The sequence below is a fragment of the Equus asinus genome, chromosome X, assembly GCF_041296235.1.
Source record: "Equus asinus isolate D_3611 breed Donkey chromosome X, EquAss-T2T_v2, whole genome shotgun sequence".
Classification (NCBI taxonomy): Eukaryota; Metazoa; Chordata; class Mammalia; order Perissodactyla; family Equidae; genus Equus; species Equus asinus.
Window position 1 is genome coordinate 12,662,015 of NC_091820.1, and position 15,211 is coordinate 12,677,225.

The 15,211-nt window shown below is 43.4% G+C and overlaps 1 protein-coding gene across 6 annotated transcripts in view; it reads right to left on the bottom strand.

Annotated features, from left to right (window-relative positions):
* The window catches only part of CTPS2 (CTP synthase 2), an 89,809-nt gene that overhangs the window by 22,493 nt on the left and 52,105 nt on the right, over window positions 1-15,211 (bottom strand). For all 6 annotated transcript variants that reach the window (XM_014864253.3, XM_070503279.1, XM_044764426.2 and 3 more), the window contains exons 14-15: window positions 9,268-9,364; window positions 871-926 (exon numbers count right to left, since the gene is read on the bottom strand). In XM_014864253.3, the coding sequence (XP_014719739.1) occupies window positions 871-926; window positions 9,268-9,364 (153 nt within the window). The remainder of the gene's footprint in view (window positions 1-870; window positions 927-9,267; window positions 9,365-15,211) is intronic.

The following is a 15,211-nucleotide window of genomic DNA, read 5'->3' on the forward strand; positions in this document are numbered from 1 at the left end:
GTTCACAGTGGGGCAGGTCATCTAAATTGACCCAATTAAACTGAAAAAAAACTTCCATGTCTAAGAGAGACACACGTTGCCTTAATTGCTGCTGGCAGCCATCTTGCAACCATGAGGAAGACCAGCTTGAGGGCAAGGCACACACACAAAAAAGGGTAGGGCCAAGAGAATGCCAGACACAGCAGGAGCCCTGATTGTACCATGCCTGGAGCCTGCCCAGCCTCTGGACTATTATCCGAAATAACAAATTTCCTTATTGTTTAGGCTGGTTTGAATTTAAAATAATGAGCAGCGATTTTGGTTCTTCATTGCTGAAAGCATCATAATTAATACACTATGAATCCTGGTATAGACAATCTGTATTTTGGGGAACCTGTGCTTCTCATGTAGAAATCTCAACAATAACTCCTCTTAATCATGTGACACTAAGCCTCATGCTCAATGTGGACTTCCAAAGAGATTCTCAAACCAAGAATCCATCATGTGATACTCAGAGAAACATCTCTATCCCAAGAGCCATTTGGTTCCTTTTCAGAAGATGCAAGTCCCCCTTTTCCCAAACCTGCCAAAATAAAGGGCAGGTGGTTAAGGATAAGGATGACGACCTTATGTCGGTCTAGGAGACAGCAGTTAGGGTAACATAGAACTCGGATATGTCCTGTGTGCAGATACTTAAAGATTTTGCCTTTGGAAAGCTAAGAAGAGCAGAGTCTCCCCACCCCACCCACCTCCTCTGGGAAATTTGGCACACCTCCCCTGAGCCCGACAGATACCACGGGGCTGGACACCTTTTCCAGAGGCCCACTTGTAATCACAAGTTCCTCGCACTCAGCAGCTATATTCTACAGTAATTCAGTGTGAAAGCCATACCTCATATCGATGTCTGTGTCTTTCTTCTATAAAAGGAACATCCCCATAAAGTTTCCCTGTAAAGATACGAGAGTAGAATTAATACTAATTGGCTTTAGAACCACATCCATGGCAAATATGTGGGCGAAGCCTCTTTGATCTGTCTATCAGAGACCTAAAAATGAACTAGACCCTGAGTAGTAATATAGATTTTCTTCTTTTATGGTACAGGACAGCGATAGCTTCTTTGAAACCCTGAAGCAATTCTCAAGTAACCATCACCATTGCCTAAAGGGAAACTCGCTCTTATACAAGTCCACCTTGTACTCCAGCAGATGTGCCCTCCTTTCATACACCTGCCTACAGGACTGAGACACTGAGTGATGTCCGCACCATTGCCCTATTGTATTTTAGTCTCCAAAAAGACTAGACAGCAAGGAAGGTTGTGTCAGTTTGTTGTTGTTGAGGATTTCCCCCTGTGCCTAGGATCATCGCATGGCACGTGTACTCAATAAGTCAGTCCAGAGAACTACTCCTAACAACATGGTGGGTCTACTGCTCAGTCTTTTCATTCTGCACCTAGACACAGTCTACACTCAGCAGCATCTAGCATCTCGCCTTGTCATGGATCGTCCTCCTACAGGACTTTCGGGGACAGTGTGGATCAATGGTTCCTAACCAGGAACGCGCAGGGAGCCACTCGTGGTGCTTCGTAAAACCTCACATGCCTGGGCACTCTCCTAAAAGTAACCAAATTAGAATCTCTGGTGCCAGGGCCCTGGAATGAGCATTCTTAGTTTTATTTTGTTTTTAAGGTGTTTTCAAATAGAACTGGACCGGTAACATTCTGAGCTGATTTTTAACATACAGTTTTAAGGGAAATTTCAATTTTTTCCTTTATCATGGATATGGCAGCAGATTAATTTTTCTTCAATTATTTTATTGAAATCGTAAAGGTTTATAACTGTTTAATTTCAGGTGTACATTATTATTTGCAATATGCAGTACAGACTGCATCGTGCTCACCACCAGTAGTCTAATTTTTATCTGTCACCATACATACATGCCCCTTTACCCCTTTCTCTCACCCCCCCAATCCCCCTCCCCTCTGGTAACCACTGGTCTGTTCTCTTTGCCCATGTGTATGTTTATCTTCCACATATGAGTGAAATCATGCGGTGTTTGTATTTCTCTATCTGGCTTATTTCGCTTAACATCATACCCTCAAGGTCCATCCCTGTTGTTGCAAATGGGACAATTTTGTCTTTTTCTTATGGCTGAGTAGTATTCCATTGTATATATATATATATCTCCCACATCTTCTCTATCTGATATGGCAGTGGATTAATTTTTAAATTCATTCTTGACAGATTTGAAAGTGATCAAGAAAGATTTTGAGTGCACAAAACATTTCCAAAGTTCTGAAAACATGCTTCATCATACACCATATACATTTTATATATATATTATATATATATAGAGAGAGAGTACTTCACAAACAAATATTATTGAGTACCTGCTTATGCACTAGACACTGGTATCAAGAATTGAGGGAAGAGGTCCCTATCTTGTCTGTTATCTTGTAGAGCTTATGTTCCAGCTTCCATTCTTTCTACTGGGATTTCATAGTCTAGAGATAACAACAGCAATCACATGGTTTACTTATTGTTCTAAGTGCTTCACATATTTTGACTTATTTAACCTTCACAACAACCCTAAGAAGTAGAGACTCTCATAATCCCCATTTCACAGGATGAGGAAGCTGAGGCAGAGAGGTGAAGCAACTTGCCCAAGCCACACATCCACTAAATGATGTAGCAGAATTTAAAGCCGGGCAGTCTGGCTCCAGAGTCTTCACAGCTCCCTGTTCTTCCTGTCACCTCTGAGATATCTTAGCAAACACAGAGTTTGCCTTAAGCCAGGCAGCAGGCACAGGCCATGCAGTTTCAAAAGTGTGCACAATATCCTGCAAGTCCGGAAGACTCCAAGATATAATTCCTTATATCCTAATTTGGAGATTTTTGCCATTTTCCTCACCATCTCTGTTAATGTTGGTAGGCTCTCAGATTGGATTTGCTAAGTCATCTGTTGTAATGAAGGAAGCAGAGAAGACATTTTGGACTATAGGAGGAAAAGATCAAAGTCAGAGGTCAAAGGGGAATCAGAATCCTCTTAAAGTTAAGTCCAGATCTTTCAACTGCTTTTTCTTGTAACTTTATCGCTTGCATCCCTTGAGTCAAGCACATGGTTTCAGACTGGCTTTCAGAAGCAGGGGTGGGTCTTCACTTTCTAGGCCCCCTGCTCTCCTCCCACAAGACACTCCTCCTGAAACATGCGGAACCCTGTCTCAGGGCTCTCAGCACGCGGTAGCTCTCAGCTCTGGGAGCTGATTGGGTTTTTCCATCCCCTCTGTGATTAAGGTCCAGCCATTCAGTATAGTGCAGTGGTCAAGAGTTCAGGCTCTGAAATCAGCTCAGTGACTTTCTAACAAGTGACTTAATCTTGCTGGGATTCCTTTCTCTCATGCAAAATGCGGCTGGGTCCAGGGGTGCTGAGAGAAATAACTGAAATGATGCACAGATTGTCTTAATCACTGGTGCTTAGAAAGTGCACAGTCAAGGCTAGCCACTGTCTTTCTCCTTTGTTTATTACTTTTGGATTTTAGTATGTCATTCTTTTAATTTTTATAAAACGTCTCATTTCTTTTAAGTATCTAAACTCCTTCCCTTTCCCTCATCTAATTTTTCCATGATCTGCTTTTATCTCAATTATAAAAATGACAATTTTCTAGTTTAAAAATGCTAATCTTTGCCTTTAACTCTACATTGCAATGTTACATTCTTTTTCATTGCTTGTATCTCTTTTTTTCCCCCATTTAGTATTCTTATCCCATTTTCAACATCTCTTTTCTTAGATTTTCTGTATTCTTCTGCTAGTCCATATTAGTAGGTGGGCAGCAAAGACACCAGAACCTGCAAGACAAAGGGGCTGCCTGACCCCCTCTCTTCAGGCTGCCCTCCTGCTGCCCCAGTGGGACCACATTCTTAATACTAGGTCACTGACTGAAGTTTACACTGAGCTTTGAGAGAATCACAGGTGGATACAATAAACCCTTCACATTTATGATCCTCACAGCCACCTTGAATAGTGCCTGTGCCTGGTACTATTCTAAGGACCCACACGTATAATCGATTTAACTCTCACAAGAACCCCACAAGGCAATAGCTATTCTGACGTCCGTTTTACAGATGCAGAAACTGAGGCATAGTGCGGGTAAGGAGCTACACAGCCAGTGACGGAGAGCTGAGGCTGGAGGGGCCTCTGATGGGGCAGTGTGGCTCCAGGGGCTGGGCTGTTACCCACTCCACTAGCTCCCATGGGTGAAGTATTCAGTGCGGGTCCAGTAAGGGGACATAAATGCCATCTGTTGTTATGACTAAAGGAGCTGTGTCCCAGACCTGCGAGCCCCCATTTTAACAGAAACACTTTAGCAAGTGTTTTCCCCAACAAAAAAGGCAAGAAGCAGGGGAGAGAGGCGCCCTGCAGCATGGACCATCCGTAGGGAGGCAGGGAGGCTGGCCAGCTGGCACGCCCCTCTCACGAAGCCCCTCACACTCCTTTCAAATTTGTGTCTCAGCATGACAAATTACCATGGCTTGGACTTTCAGCATCCTAAATCCCTGGCGACCTCTTTTAAACTATTTTGTAAATCACCTCATTAACCCAGCCAAGCCTTTTTGTGTGGCATGGTTTTTTCTTAAACTTCCTAAAAATCTAGTCACCCCAGGAACTAGAAGGAGTTTTTCCCTACCAATGCTTTCATAAGCGATAAGAAAACAAAAGCAATTTTTCTAGCCTGTGAAAATTTGTTCCCCCATATCCTCATTTCTGTCAGTTCTTTCAAAGTGGAGATTGAACCACTCTGCATTTCCAATGCCATGAATTTGACCCAGATCCTTAACACCAGGACTCACTCAATACCTCCTCATTGGCCTCTTGCCTCTGTTTTCTCAGAACAAAAACCTTTTTCTCTTACAGTAAGGCAGAACCAAGCATTTTAGTCAAGTCTTTCTTACTATTATGAGAAAATGCAGAGAAGGTGCCCGAAAGGAATTGTCTTTTTCTAAAGCATTCAATTTCCAGCTGCCTGTCCAGCCGCCGGCGCTGGCCTCCTGCACCCTGGGCTCGGCCACATTCCCTGCAGCATCACCCTGAGGCACTCTCCCTGGCCTCCTCTGCCAGCTGACACCTGCCTGCATCAAGTCTCACCGTCCCGTGTTGTCTGCCCTGAGGATGAAGGTCATCTTCTGGGAACTCTGACAGGAAATCACCAGGACCTGGTCTCCTGCACTGTTGTGTACACTGCACTGCAGTGGGCTCCTGATTCCTTCTCACACGTCCTGCTGCATTCTCCACTGGACTGGACACCCATAGAGGGCAAACTGGCATCCACTCTCTTTTAATGACCCCACAGCCCCGCACTGGGCTCATGGGGTGGCCCTGTCCCTCCTATGCCTCCCAGAGTGCTTGGCCTCCTCTGCACCCCTCCACCTCTGTGCATTGCTGTTTCTAAAGGCAAGGGCTCCCTACCCGTTTGGGTGCTGCTTTAGAGAGCAGAGTTACACATATTGCATATAGAATTCAAGACTGCTTTAAACCGGGTTTACTGCTTTAAACTGAGCGTTCCTAGCAGCGCGTATACACCAGATTGTGCAGTGTTCAAACACGTGACATGAACGGCCTGAAAAACATGTTCTTTCTGGTAGGCAGCAGTTTGGTTTGAAAACCAGACTCAGCATAAAGAAAGGCTTGCTTCCCTTCCCAGATATCTTGGCAACATGTCTGGGACCTGACCAAAAAAATTAAGCCTGGGGCTTGTCTTATTTTGGAAACACTATCAAACAAGTTGTCAGCTGTCCCCTGAATGAGCTCAGAACCTGGTCTGAATTGCTTTGCACTTTATGATGTTCCCATCTCTCACACTCAGTTGAAAGCCCCAAGCAAAATGATAAAGTTTATTTTTAGAGTCTTAAAACCCTCTAATAACAAAGTTCCTCAGTTCTCTCCCTGACTCCCCTGTCACCTAAGCCTGATCCACTCCATCTCTAGTCATCCCTCATTCTAGATTTCTCACTCTTCAAAGCACCCCATTTAATACATAACTGCTCTGTGCCATCTCTCCCTGCTTTGCAAGAGTCATGTAACGAGTTAATCAACCAAGTAATGGTGTCACTATAAGGAGACAAGTCCTACCATCTAGGTTCCCAGATAAAATGTGGGGTTTTTTAAATTGAGGTGTAATTTACATTCAATAAAAGGTACAGATCTGAAAGGTAGAGCATTTGACAAGTTTAACACTCGTCAAATGTGTGTTTTAAGGGTTACATTCCAGAGAGTGATTGGAATGATGAGCTGTGTGGAGCCAGGGCCACATGTTCCAGCAGAAGACTAGAAACTATGTGAGAAGAGTGGCCTGGGCCTGTTCTGACCACCCCCTGACCATAAGCCACTTCAGCTCTGAGCCCTCTGCTTCCTCAGCTGAGAAACGCAGAGGTTGGGTCAAATGGCTTCTGAAAGCCCTACTGGCCTTACTCTGTCGCTAAATAGGATATTTAGGCAGGCAAGTAGACAACTGGGAAGATGTCCTTGAACCCCCCCAGGAGGAGAACAGCCTCATTGCCTCAGCCATGCTCCTCATTCAGCCTGTGCTGCTTCTGTCTAGCCAGGGTTTAGCAAGCTGTGGCAACCCCGAGGCAAAACAGGATTCCCCTGACTGTTTTTGGTCAGCCCTCAAACTAAGAATGATTTTTACATTTTCAAATGTTGAAAAAAATCAAAAGAAGAATAATATTTCACGATGCTTGAAAATCAATGAAATTCACATGTCAGTGCCCATAAATAAAGGTTTATGGGAACACAGCCATGCTCGTTCATTTACATATTTGCCTATGGCTGCTTTTACACTACAATGGCAGAGGTGAGTGGCTGCATCCAAGACCATATGGCCCCAAAGTTGAAAATACTTACTATCTGGCCTTTTACATAAAAAGTTTACTGACCCCTGGTTTAGACCATTTAGGTAACAGACTTTGGGTTGGTAGACCACTCCCTTCCCATGTTTAAGTGCTAGTGGAGACTTGAGACGTGGGCAGTATACACACATGTAAATCAACATTTGGGGGTGGGGGGAAGTTTCCACTTTGTAAGAATGAAAAGAAATGCAAAATGAAATACAATAATAAAGGGCCCTTTTGTTCTTGCTCATAGAGCAAAAACAAATATAACAAAAATACTAGCAAAAGACTAGAGAAGGCAAGAACACTACAGTACAGTTAAGGTCATTGTGAACTGGTTCACCTCTTCTTTCAAACAATCCAGCAGAATTATCAGTCATAAAAGCATTCATACTCTTTGACCTAACAGCGTGACTCCTGGAAATCTATCCTAAGGCAACAATCAAAAGAACAAAAACACTGTGTCAAGACGCTCGCATCAGCATTGTTCTAATAAAATGCTAGAAACAACCTGAAATGTTTAACACTAGGAAATGACTCAGTAGATCATGGTTCCCTATCTCATATCGAAAAATTATATGCCCAAGTAAGAGACATGAAGGCTAGATACATGAAAAAGTTACGCTACAAAAAAATACTAGACAAAAACTAAGCATGATAGATAGTTTGGAAAAGACCATGAATATGCAATTAATACTTAGGTAAAGGATTAGAGATATAAAGTTTGGGAAAATATCTTATTTCTAAAGACTCCTGAACCAGCTTTGACAATTCCACACATATTATCATTAGTCCTTTTATAAGAAAAAGCCTTTGCAGAACACAGACAGAACACAGGACAGGAATGAGCCTCTGGGAAGACATTTCTTATAAACAGAACAAATGATGAGTAGCAGTATTTTTGTTTAAATCAATTTATACCTATAATCTCCACTTGTGAAAACTCAAATTCAACCCATCAAGTTGTATACATTAAATATGTACAGGTTTTTGTATGTCAATCATACCTCAACAACCAGTGTTTAAGATTCATAAAAATCATCAACATTATTTTTATGTCTACTGTAAAGAAATACAAATCTTAAATCAGTCTTATTTCCATTAAGACACATCAAATTTTTAAATGTACTGAACACAATGCTCTTTTTAAAAAGTTTAGTACAGTTATCACTGAATCTTTTATAGCAGATACAATTTTAAAACATTAAATTTCTCACTAACCATTTTTTGTCACTTAGGTAATTATTTGAACAAAGTTTCAAAGTATTTGAAAACATCGGAAAGCCAAAGAATCACTGCCACTATCCACGAAGAGAAAAAAATTCTTCTATTCTTAAAGAAAAAAGTCACTTTGAGAACACCAGCTTCTTATCCAGAGAAAGCAGGGAAATGTGTACACTTTGAAACTTTTCCTTCTCAATTTCACTCTTGCTAGGAAGCTCTATATTCCTTAGAAGCTGTTTATCATCCTTAAAGGAGAAACTCACATTTCAGGTCTTATTCTTTGAGTTAAGAAGGCATGTTTCTAAGGTATTCTGATAACTTCACAGGAATGTGCTGGACGCCCCAGATGCCGGGATTCCCTTCCTCTGCCTCCAGCCCTTTTAGCATTTTGCATATCCCCTTTCATCACGTTCTTTCTGCTGGTTTTGAGGCCCAGGGAGAGCAGTGCTGGTATCTGTCCCATTCGCTACTGTATCTGCAGAACCTAGCACAGTGCATATGGCACAGAGCAGGCGCTGAAGATATATTTATTAAATTGAATTAAGGGCTTTGGGTTTTTTTACATTGTTGTTCTCATATAATACATTAATCTATAAAAAAGCTCCACAGAAATTAGAATAACTTTATGGGGAGTAGGAAGATCAGCAACTATCAGATGGTGAGCCACGTCATATTTTCCTCTCCACATGCTGGAGCTACGGGGGACAGAGAAACAGACTTCTGGGAGACATAACTGCTCTCCTCCTCAGGAAGTTCATAAACTAGCCGCTAAAACCAGTCAGACATGAAACAATGAAACAGGGAGCGTGTTTCAACGCAGTGGAGAGAACAGAGATTCAAAAGAACTAAGTCTGAATCGGGGTTCTCCCAGTGCAACGGCATCTGCAGGAAGATCAGTGAGTCACAAAGCCGCCCGCTGGATAGGATACAGCGGAGATCAAATGAGAAGGGGCATTTGCGTGTGTTCTACCAACCGTTCCAGGGAGAGGAATCGGGAAGCAGGAGGGGCAGTGAGGGCAGGAAGAGACAGGTGAGACGGAGTCCGAGCTCCTGAGGCTGCTTGAAAGGAAGAGGGCAAGGTGGAAGGGGTGGGGTGAACGCCACCAGGAGGGCTGCAGCTGCACACAGTCATGCACGCGACACCCGACATCTTGTAAACCAAATGATCCGAGAAACTTACTTAAAATTGAATTTTCAGTTTTGAAAACAGTTCTTCTTATTCCCAGCCTCATTGTTCCTCCCAAATTGCCAGGGTTGTGTTCGGGCATATCGATCACCTTAGAAAACAAAACAAGTCCAATTTTGTCATTTTGTAAAAATGTCATTTCCCAAATTTCAAGCTTTACTTTTAGAGGCACGATCATTGGGTAAGCATGTTCCCTAAATAATAAAACCTGATCATTCCTTTCAATTTTCCTATTAAATACAGCCATGCTTTATACACTCCTCACAGTACACTTCCTTTTTATCTCTGCTCCTCATCTTTCATTCAAATCCTTGTAAAAAATTTATCAGGGGCATCTTTGTGTCCTTCTTCCCATCACTACTCAACCTGTCAGTTCCAGGCAATGTTCACACTTCAAGTTCTGGACTTCTGAGGCCTCTCACTTGGGTATTCACATCTCTCCCATAATAACAACCCTCTCTCACTGCCCACTTCATTCCCTAAAGGTTTTCCATGAGCAAGTTTGTCAATCCTTGTAGAAAAGTATACCAAAAGTACTTATTCGTAGGAAACCACTCAATTCCTTTAAAAAAAAAAACAGTAATATTATCCATTCTAGCACATTCTATAGGTCAGAAAATAAACCCCACCCTGGATCTCTCTCCCCCCAACATCCTTCATATCCAATCTGTCAAGTCCTATCAATTTACCCCCTGCAGACTTCCTACGTCCATTCACAGCTCCAACCACCTCCCAAACCACAGCACCTCACCCAGGCTACAGCCAGAGCTTACTGACTGGCCACCCCACATTTACACGGCCCCAGTCCACCCAGCATGCTGCAGGCAGAGTGGTTGTGGTATTTCTCTTGCTTAAAATCCTTCAATGTGTGCTATTGGCCCAGCCTCACCCTCCAGCCTCACCTCCCGACTTTCCCCTCACACCCTGAGCTCTGCTCGCCATGGCCTTCCTTTAGTTCCTCAGGTGCCTCTTCTTCCCTACTGCCATGGGGACTTTGCACATGCTGTTCCCTCTTCCCAGAACATCTTCTTCCACTCTCCTACCCTCTTTTTCTAAATTAATCCATCCTCATCCTTGAGTTCTTAGCTCAACTCTCCAATACAAGCTTCACAGGAGCTGACATTCCTGGACACTTAAAGCCTTGTCAGGAGGATCCTCTACCTACGCCCTCCCCACCACAGTACTTCTCTCAGTTTGCGCCTGTAGAATGCAGTCTGCAGTCTATAGACTGTAAATCTTTGAGAGTTGGGGTAGCATTGCTTTTCCTCACCATTGCATCTCCAGCCCCTCGAATAAATGAAACTGGCACACGGTATGCACTGAATGGATGCATGAAACACCAAACAAACTCAGACTAAATAATTTCAGATTTATCTTTATGATTAACTCACAGAAATTCAGAAACACGTGATTTTTATGAAAAGCCTGTTCTCACTAGTCACTGGTCTGTTTTCTCAGTTCTGTTCACTACAATCTCATGGTTTTGTTTCATCTTTCTTTTAAAGTAATTAGGAGAGACTACAGTTGGGTGAGTTAACTTGTTCTAATGGAATTCACAGGCTTCCCTCTCATAAAACCTTTCTGGATGTTTTTCCCCATACCCTAACTGCCACATTTGCTCTATAGGAATCTTTGACAAGTGGAATTTTCTGAGGTAAAAATTTTCCAAGAACTTCTCTGATCTTATCAGTGCCCCAGAAGAACTTTCCGAGCCATCTGAACCCTGTGCCCGGAGTACGCTCTAAGAGCCCCTGAGGGGAAGGGGTGGAGAAAAAACCTGAATATGTCCCTTGTTGGATGGAACGCTCAATTCTGAAGTGCTCTTGGCCTTCACATCTCTTCCCTATCTACTTTGGTTGGCTAATTATGGCTAGATTAAGCACTACTGGAGTAAGGCGAGAGAGAGCATTAGCTTCTAGTTCACAAAGCTGAGCTGCTTACGTGTTTTCTAGGAAAGGACAGATAAGACTACACTATTAACCACAGACTCATAAGACGTCCCAAGTTTATTCAGAGCCTCAATTTCTCTTAAGTTTAAGATAACCTGAACCATCTGGGAAGACCACAGCAATAAACTCCCCCTGGTTCCTTCTTAAAAGTGTACTGTGATTCTTCAGTCCACCCTTACCTGCTGCATTGGGTCCGTCTACCCAGGAAGAGTCTTGTAATGTAGTGTGCTCAGTTATTGGCGAGTTTGGTGTTCAGGAAACTTTCTGGTGTGAGCCATTGAGAATAGAGTCAAATGACTCAACTAAGAATAGGAAATCTGACTTACTGTTTACTTGGGATAAACACGACAAACATCTCAAGACCAGAAAATATTTCCGAAATTAAAGTGGAGGCAAGGAGAGAGAAGGAAAATGCACAAGGGCTGCCTAAGGGCATGAAATACTCCTCCAACATAGGGGGAAGTCTGGAAATTCCCGACAGGGCAATGTGAGAATGTTACTCAGAAACAAAGAGGTAAATATCAGGAGAAAGAGCTGGAAGAGTTGACGGTGGAAGAGAGGAAGTCAGGATTACTGAATTTTTTCATTAAAGTCCTTTTGAAACTGTTGGCTTTTTAAACTTTGTCCATGGAATTACTTTAATGAAAATACAAATTTAAGGCCCGAATAGTGAACGTATTATTTAGGCTTTCCACTAGGGTATTAGTTCACGTCACCCCTGCTATTTCAGAAGCAATACATATGACCTGCTCCTGAAACGACAGCACTGAAAGAAATTCTAAGGAGTGACAGCCATGGTGATCCTCCGATTAAAACATGCAAGAATAGAACCCAGTGGAGAAGGTAAAGAGAATGTTAAAGAAAAGATGGGGGAGCAGGTGGGAGCAGCTTTCCAACTCCAAATGATGCCCTGAACGTCAGCGAAAGGAGAAAGGCAGAGCAAGAACTGACAGGAGAATTGCCGCTCTCTCTGGCGTAGGAGCCTCATCCGGGGCTGCCCATCACACACTCAGTCGAAGAACGTCCAGGCCAGGAACAAACTGGTGGGATCCAAACACTCGGGAGGGGGACGTTTGGGGAAGGTCAAGAACACAGTGCCTTTCTGGCCAAGCCTGGCCCAACCAGCTGCCTTGCAGAGTTATCAGGCAATCGTACAAGTCCTACAGGCCCTAAAGATAACAGTGTGGTGCCTCTCGGGTTGTAAGCAACCTGATTCAGCAACAAAATTCAGGAAAACATCTTTGTTCCTGGCATTCCTTCCACAAAAAGTGTGAGAGACAGGAGAACATCACAGTTTCAAAACATATCTTTTATCATTACTGGGGTGATTAAAGAAAAGAACGTCAAATATGCTTTAGTTTTAATCTCAACATTTCCCAAATACCCTAAATTTTGCATTTAAGAGGAAAATGCCTCTTCCGTTACAAAAGGATTGCCTGGCCCGCGGGCTCTGATTTTACTTAAATACGGGCTGTCATCTGATCTCCACTACAGATCTGTCCTTTCTTGGAACTGAACCACATAGTACAAGAAAAATAAAAAAAGATCAATAAGTAACGAAAATTGGTGGTGATAAAGCTTTAGGAGATGTAAAAGTACCACATAGGGATAAATATGGCACTAATTAACCTTTACCAAAGTTTCTGCAGCCCGCAATAAAAGTGCAATGGGTTCAAGATTTTATGCATCTCGGGTGCTTTAAACAACAAGGTTTAGGGAACTTAGGTTCTCTTATCAAAGATGAAATTCCTAAATGGCAGTGCATGAAGGAGGGGAAGCCTTCTAACCAAGCCGCCAGAGCCCTGGGAAGGCTGGCTTCCCTCACATCCCTTGCCTTTGGACATTTGATTTGGGGATATTGGGAGAGCCTACCCCCCAGCAGACCGTTTCCAGTCTCTTAGGCCACACACACAGTGATTCTCTCAGACTTTCTAGTATATTCTTCATGTATTCTTTACAAGGATTTCCCCAACCCATTCCTTTCCTCCTGTCCATTAAGTTTTTCTGGTTATTTTTTTTTTCAAGCCTGTTTCTGATTTTGATTCTTTTTTTTTTTTTCCAGAAGATTAGCCCTGAGCTAACATCTGCTGCCAATCCTCCTCCTTTTGCTGAGGAAGATTGGCCCTGAGCTAACATCTGTGCCCATCTTCCTCTATTTTTTTTAAAGATTGGCACCTGAGCTAACATCTGTTGCCAATCTTTTTTTTTTTGTCTTCTTCTTCCCAAAGCCTCCCAGTACATAGTTGTATATTCCAGTTGTAGGTCCTTCTGGCTCTGCTATGTGGGACACCATCTCAGCATGGCTTGATGAGCAGTGCTAGGTCCATGCCCAGGATCCAAACCGGCAAAACCCTGGGCTGCCGAAGTAGAGCATGCAAACTTAACCACTCGGCCACAGGGCAGGCCCCATTCCTCTATTTCATATGCGGGAGGCCTGCCACAGTGTGGCTTGATGAGTGGTACATAGGTCCGCGCCTGGGATCCAAACCAGTGACCCCTGGGCCGCCAAAGCAGAGCGTGCCAACTTAACCGCTAAGCCACTAGGCCAGCCCCTGATTTTGATTCTTGATGACCCATATTCAAGTTGTGCAGAAAGTATGAACCAATTCATGTTGTTCAGTATGAATTAATGCTGAGTCACACTACTAGCTGCAGCAGCCACCATAGCTACAGATCAAATCTAAACTCTTCCACGTGGCACTCAGGTTCCACCACCTCATTCAGAAACCCAGTCTAGCTATGGTCTCTCCATGTATTCTAACTTGTGTTTCCCACCTCAGCCAGAAGGGTCCACTGCCAATGGCTCCTCTGCTCCCCTCCGCACAAGCCCACTACACACATCTTGCCTCTTCACTACTTTTCCTAAGATGCCTCTCCCTACCATTCCAAGTGGGCTCATGCTTCAGGGGCACCATCCAGTTCTCCTTATTGCCCCATAATTAATACCACCCTGTTATGCTCACCCTACCAAATAAAAAACGTATACATTGTCAATTCATTTTTAATTAATTCTTGTGGTAGTTTGAATGATGCACCCCCTCCCCCCACAAAAAATGTCCAAGTCCTACTCCTTGGAGCCTGTGAATATGATACCTCACATGACAAAAAGGACTTTGCAAATATGATTAAATTAAGGCTCTTGAGATGGGAAGATTATCTTGAGTTATCTGGGTGGGCCCAGTGTCACCACAGGGTCTTTATGAGAGGGAAGCAAGAGAGTCAGAATCAGAGAAGGAGATGGATGACAAAGCAGAGGCCAGAGAGAAAGAGAGAGAGAGAGATTGGAAGGTGCTGCATTGCTGGCTTTGAAGACGGAAAAAAAGGCCATGAGCGGGCAGTCTCTAGAAGCCGGAAAAGGCCAAGAAACAGATTCCCCCCTAGAGCCTCCAGAAGGAATGCATTCTACCAACTCACTTTACACCTCTCAGATCCAGGACAGGAAGAAAATTAATTTGCCTTGTTTTAAGCCACTAAGCTTGTGGTAATGTGTTACAGCAGCAATAGGGAACTAATACAGTCCGTTACTGTATACAACTTTAACCTCCATCATTTTGTATATGTGCCTCCTCTCATAAACTAAAGTGTGGGCTTGCCAAGCACAAGAACCAGATCTTCTCTGTCTCCACCAGAGTCCAGTAGAGCGTCAGGTTCTGATCGAGTGCTCCATAATTAAAGCCCCCTAGATTTTTATCAAAAACTAAGAGAGGAGACTAAGGGACTGGTCAGTGGGCCTAAGAGCGGCGGAGGGGTCTCTGAGATGCCGTGGATTGTCCCAAGCTGCAGGCAGGTCACTTCAGCAGATGGGAGAGGAGAGGCAGTGCCCTGCTCTGAGGCAGAGGCACCACAGTGCCCAAGCCCACCTCTCATCTGATACAGGGCCATTATTTCCCTTTCTGTCTTCCCAACCCGCCACATCACAGAGCACCATGAGGATGCAATCTATGATGGGGAAAGCATTGAGCAGTCCTATGAATTCGTATTTATCTTCC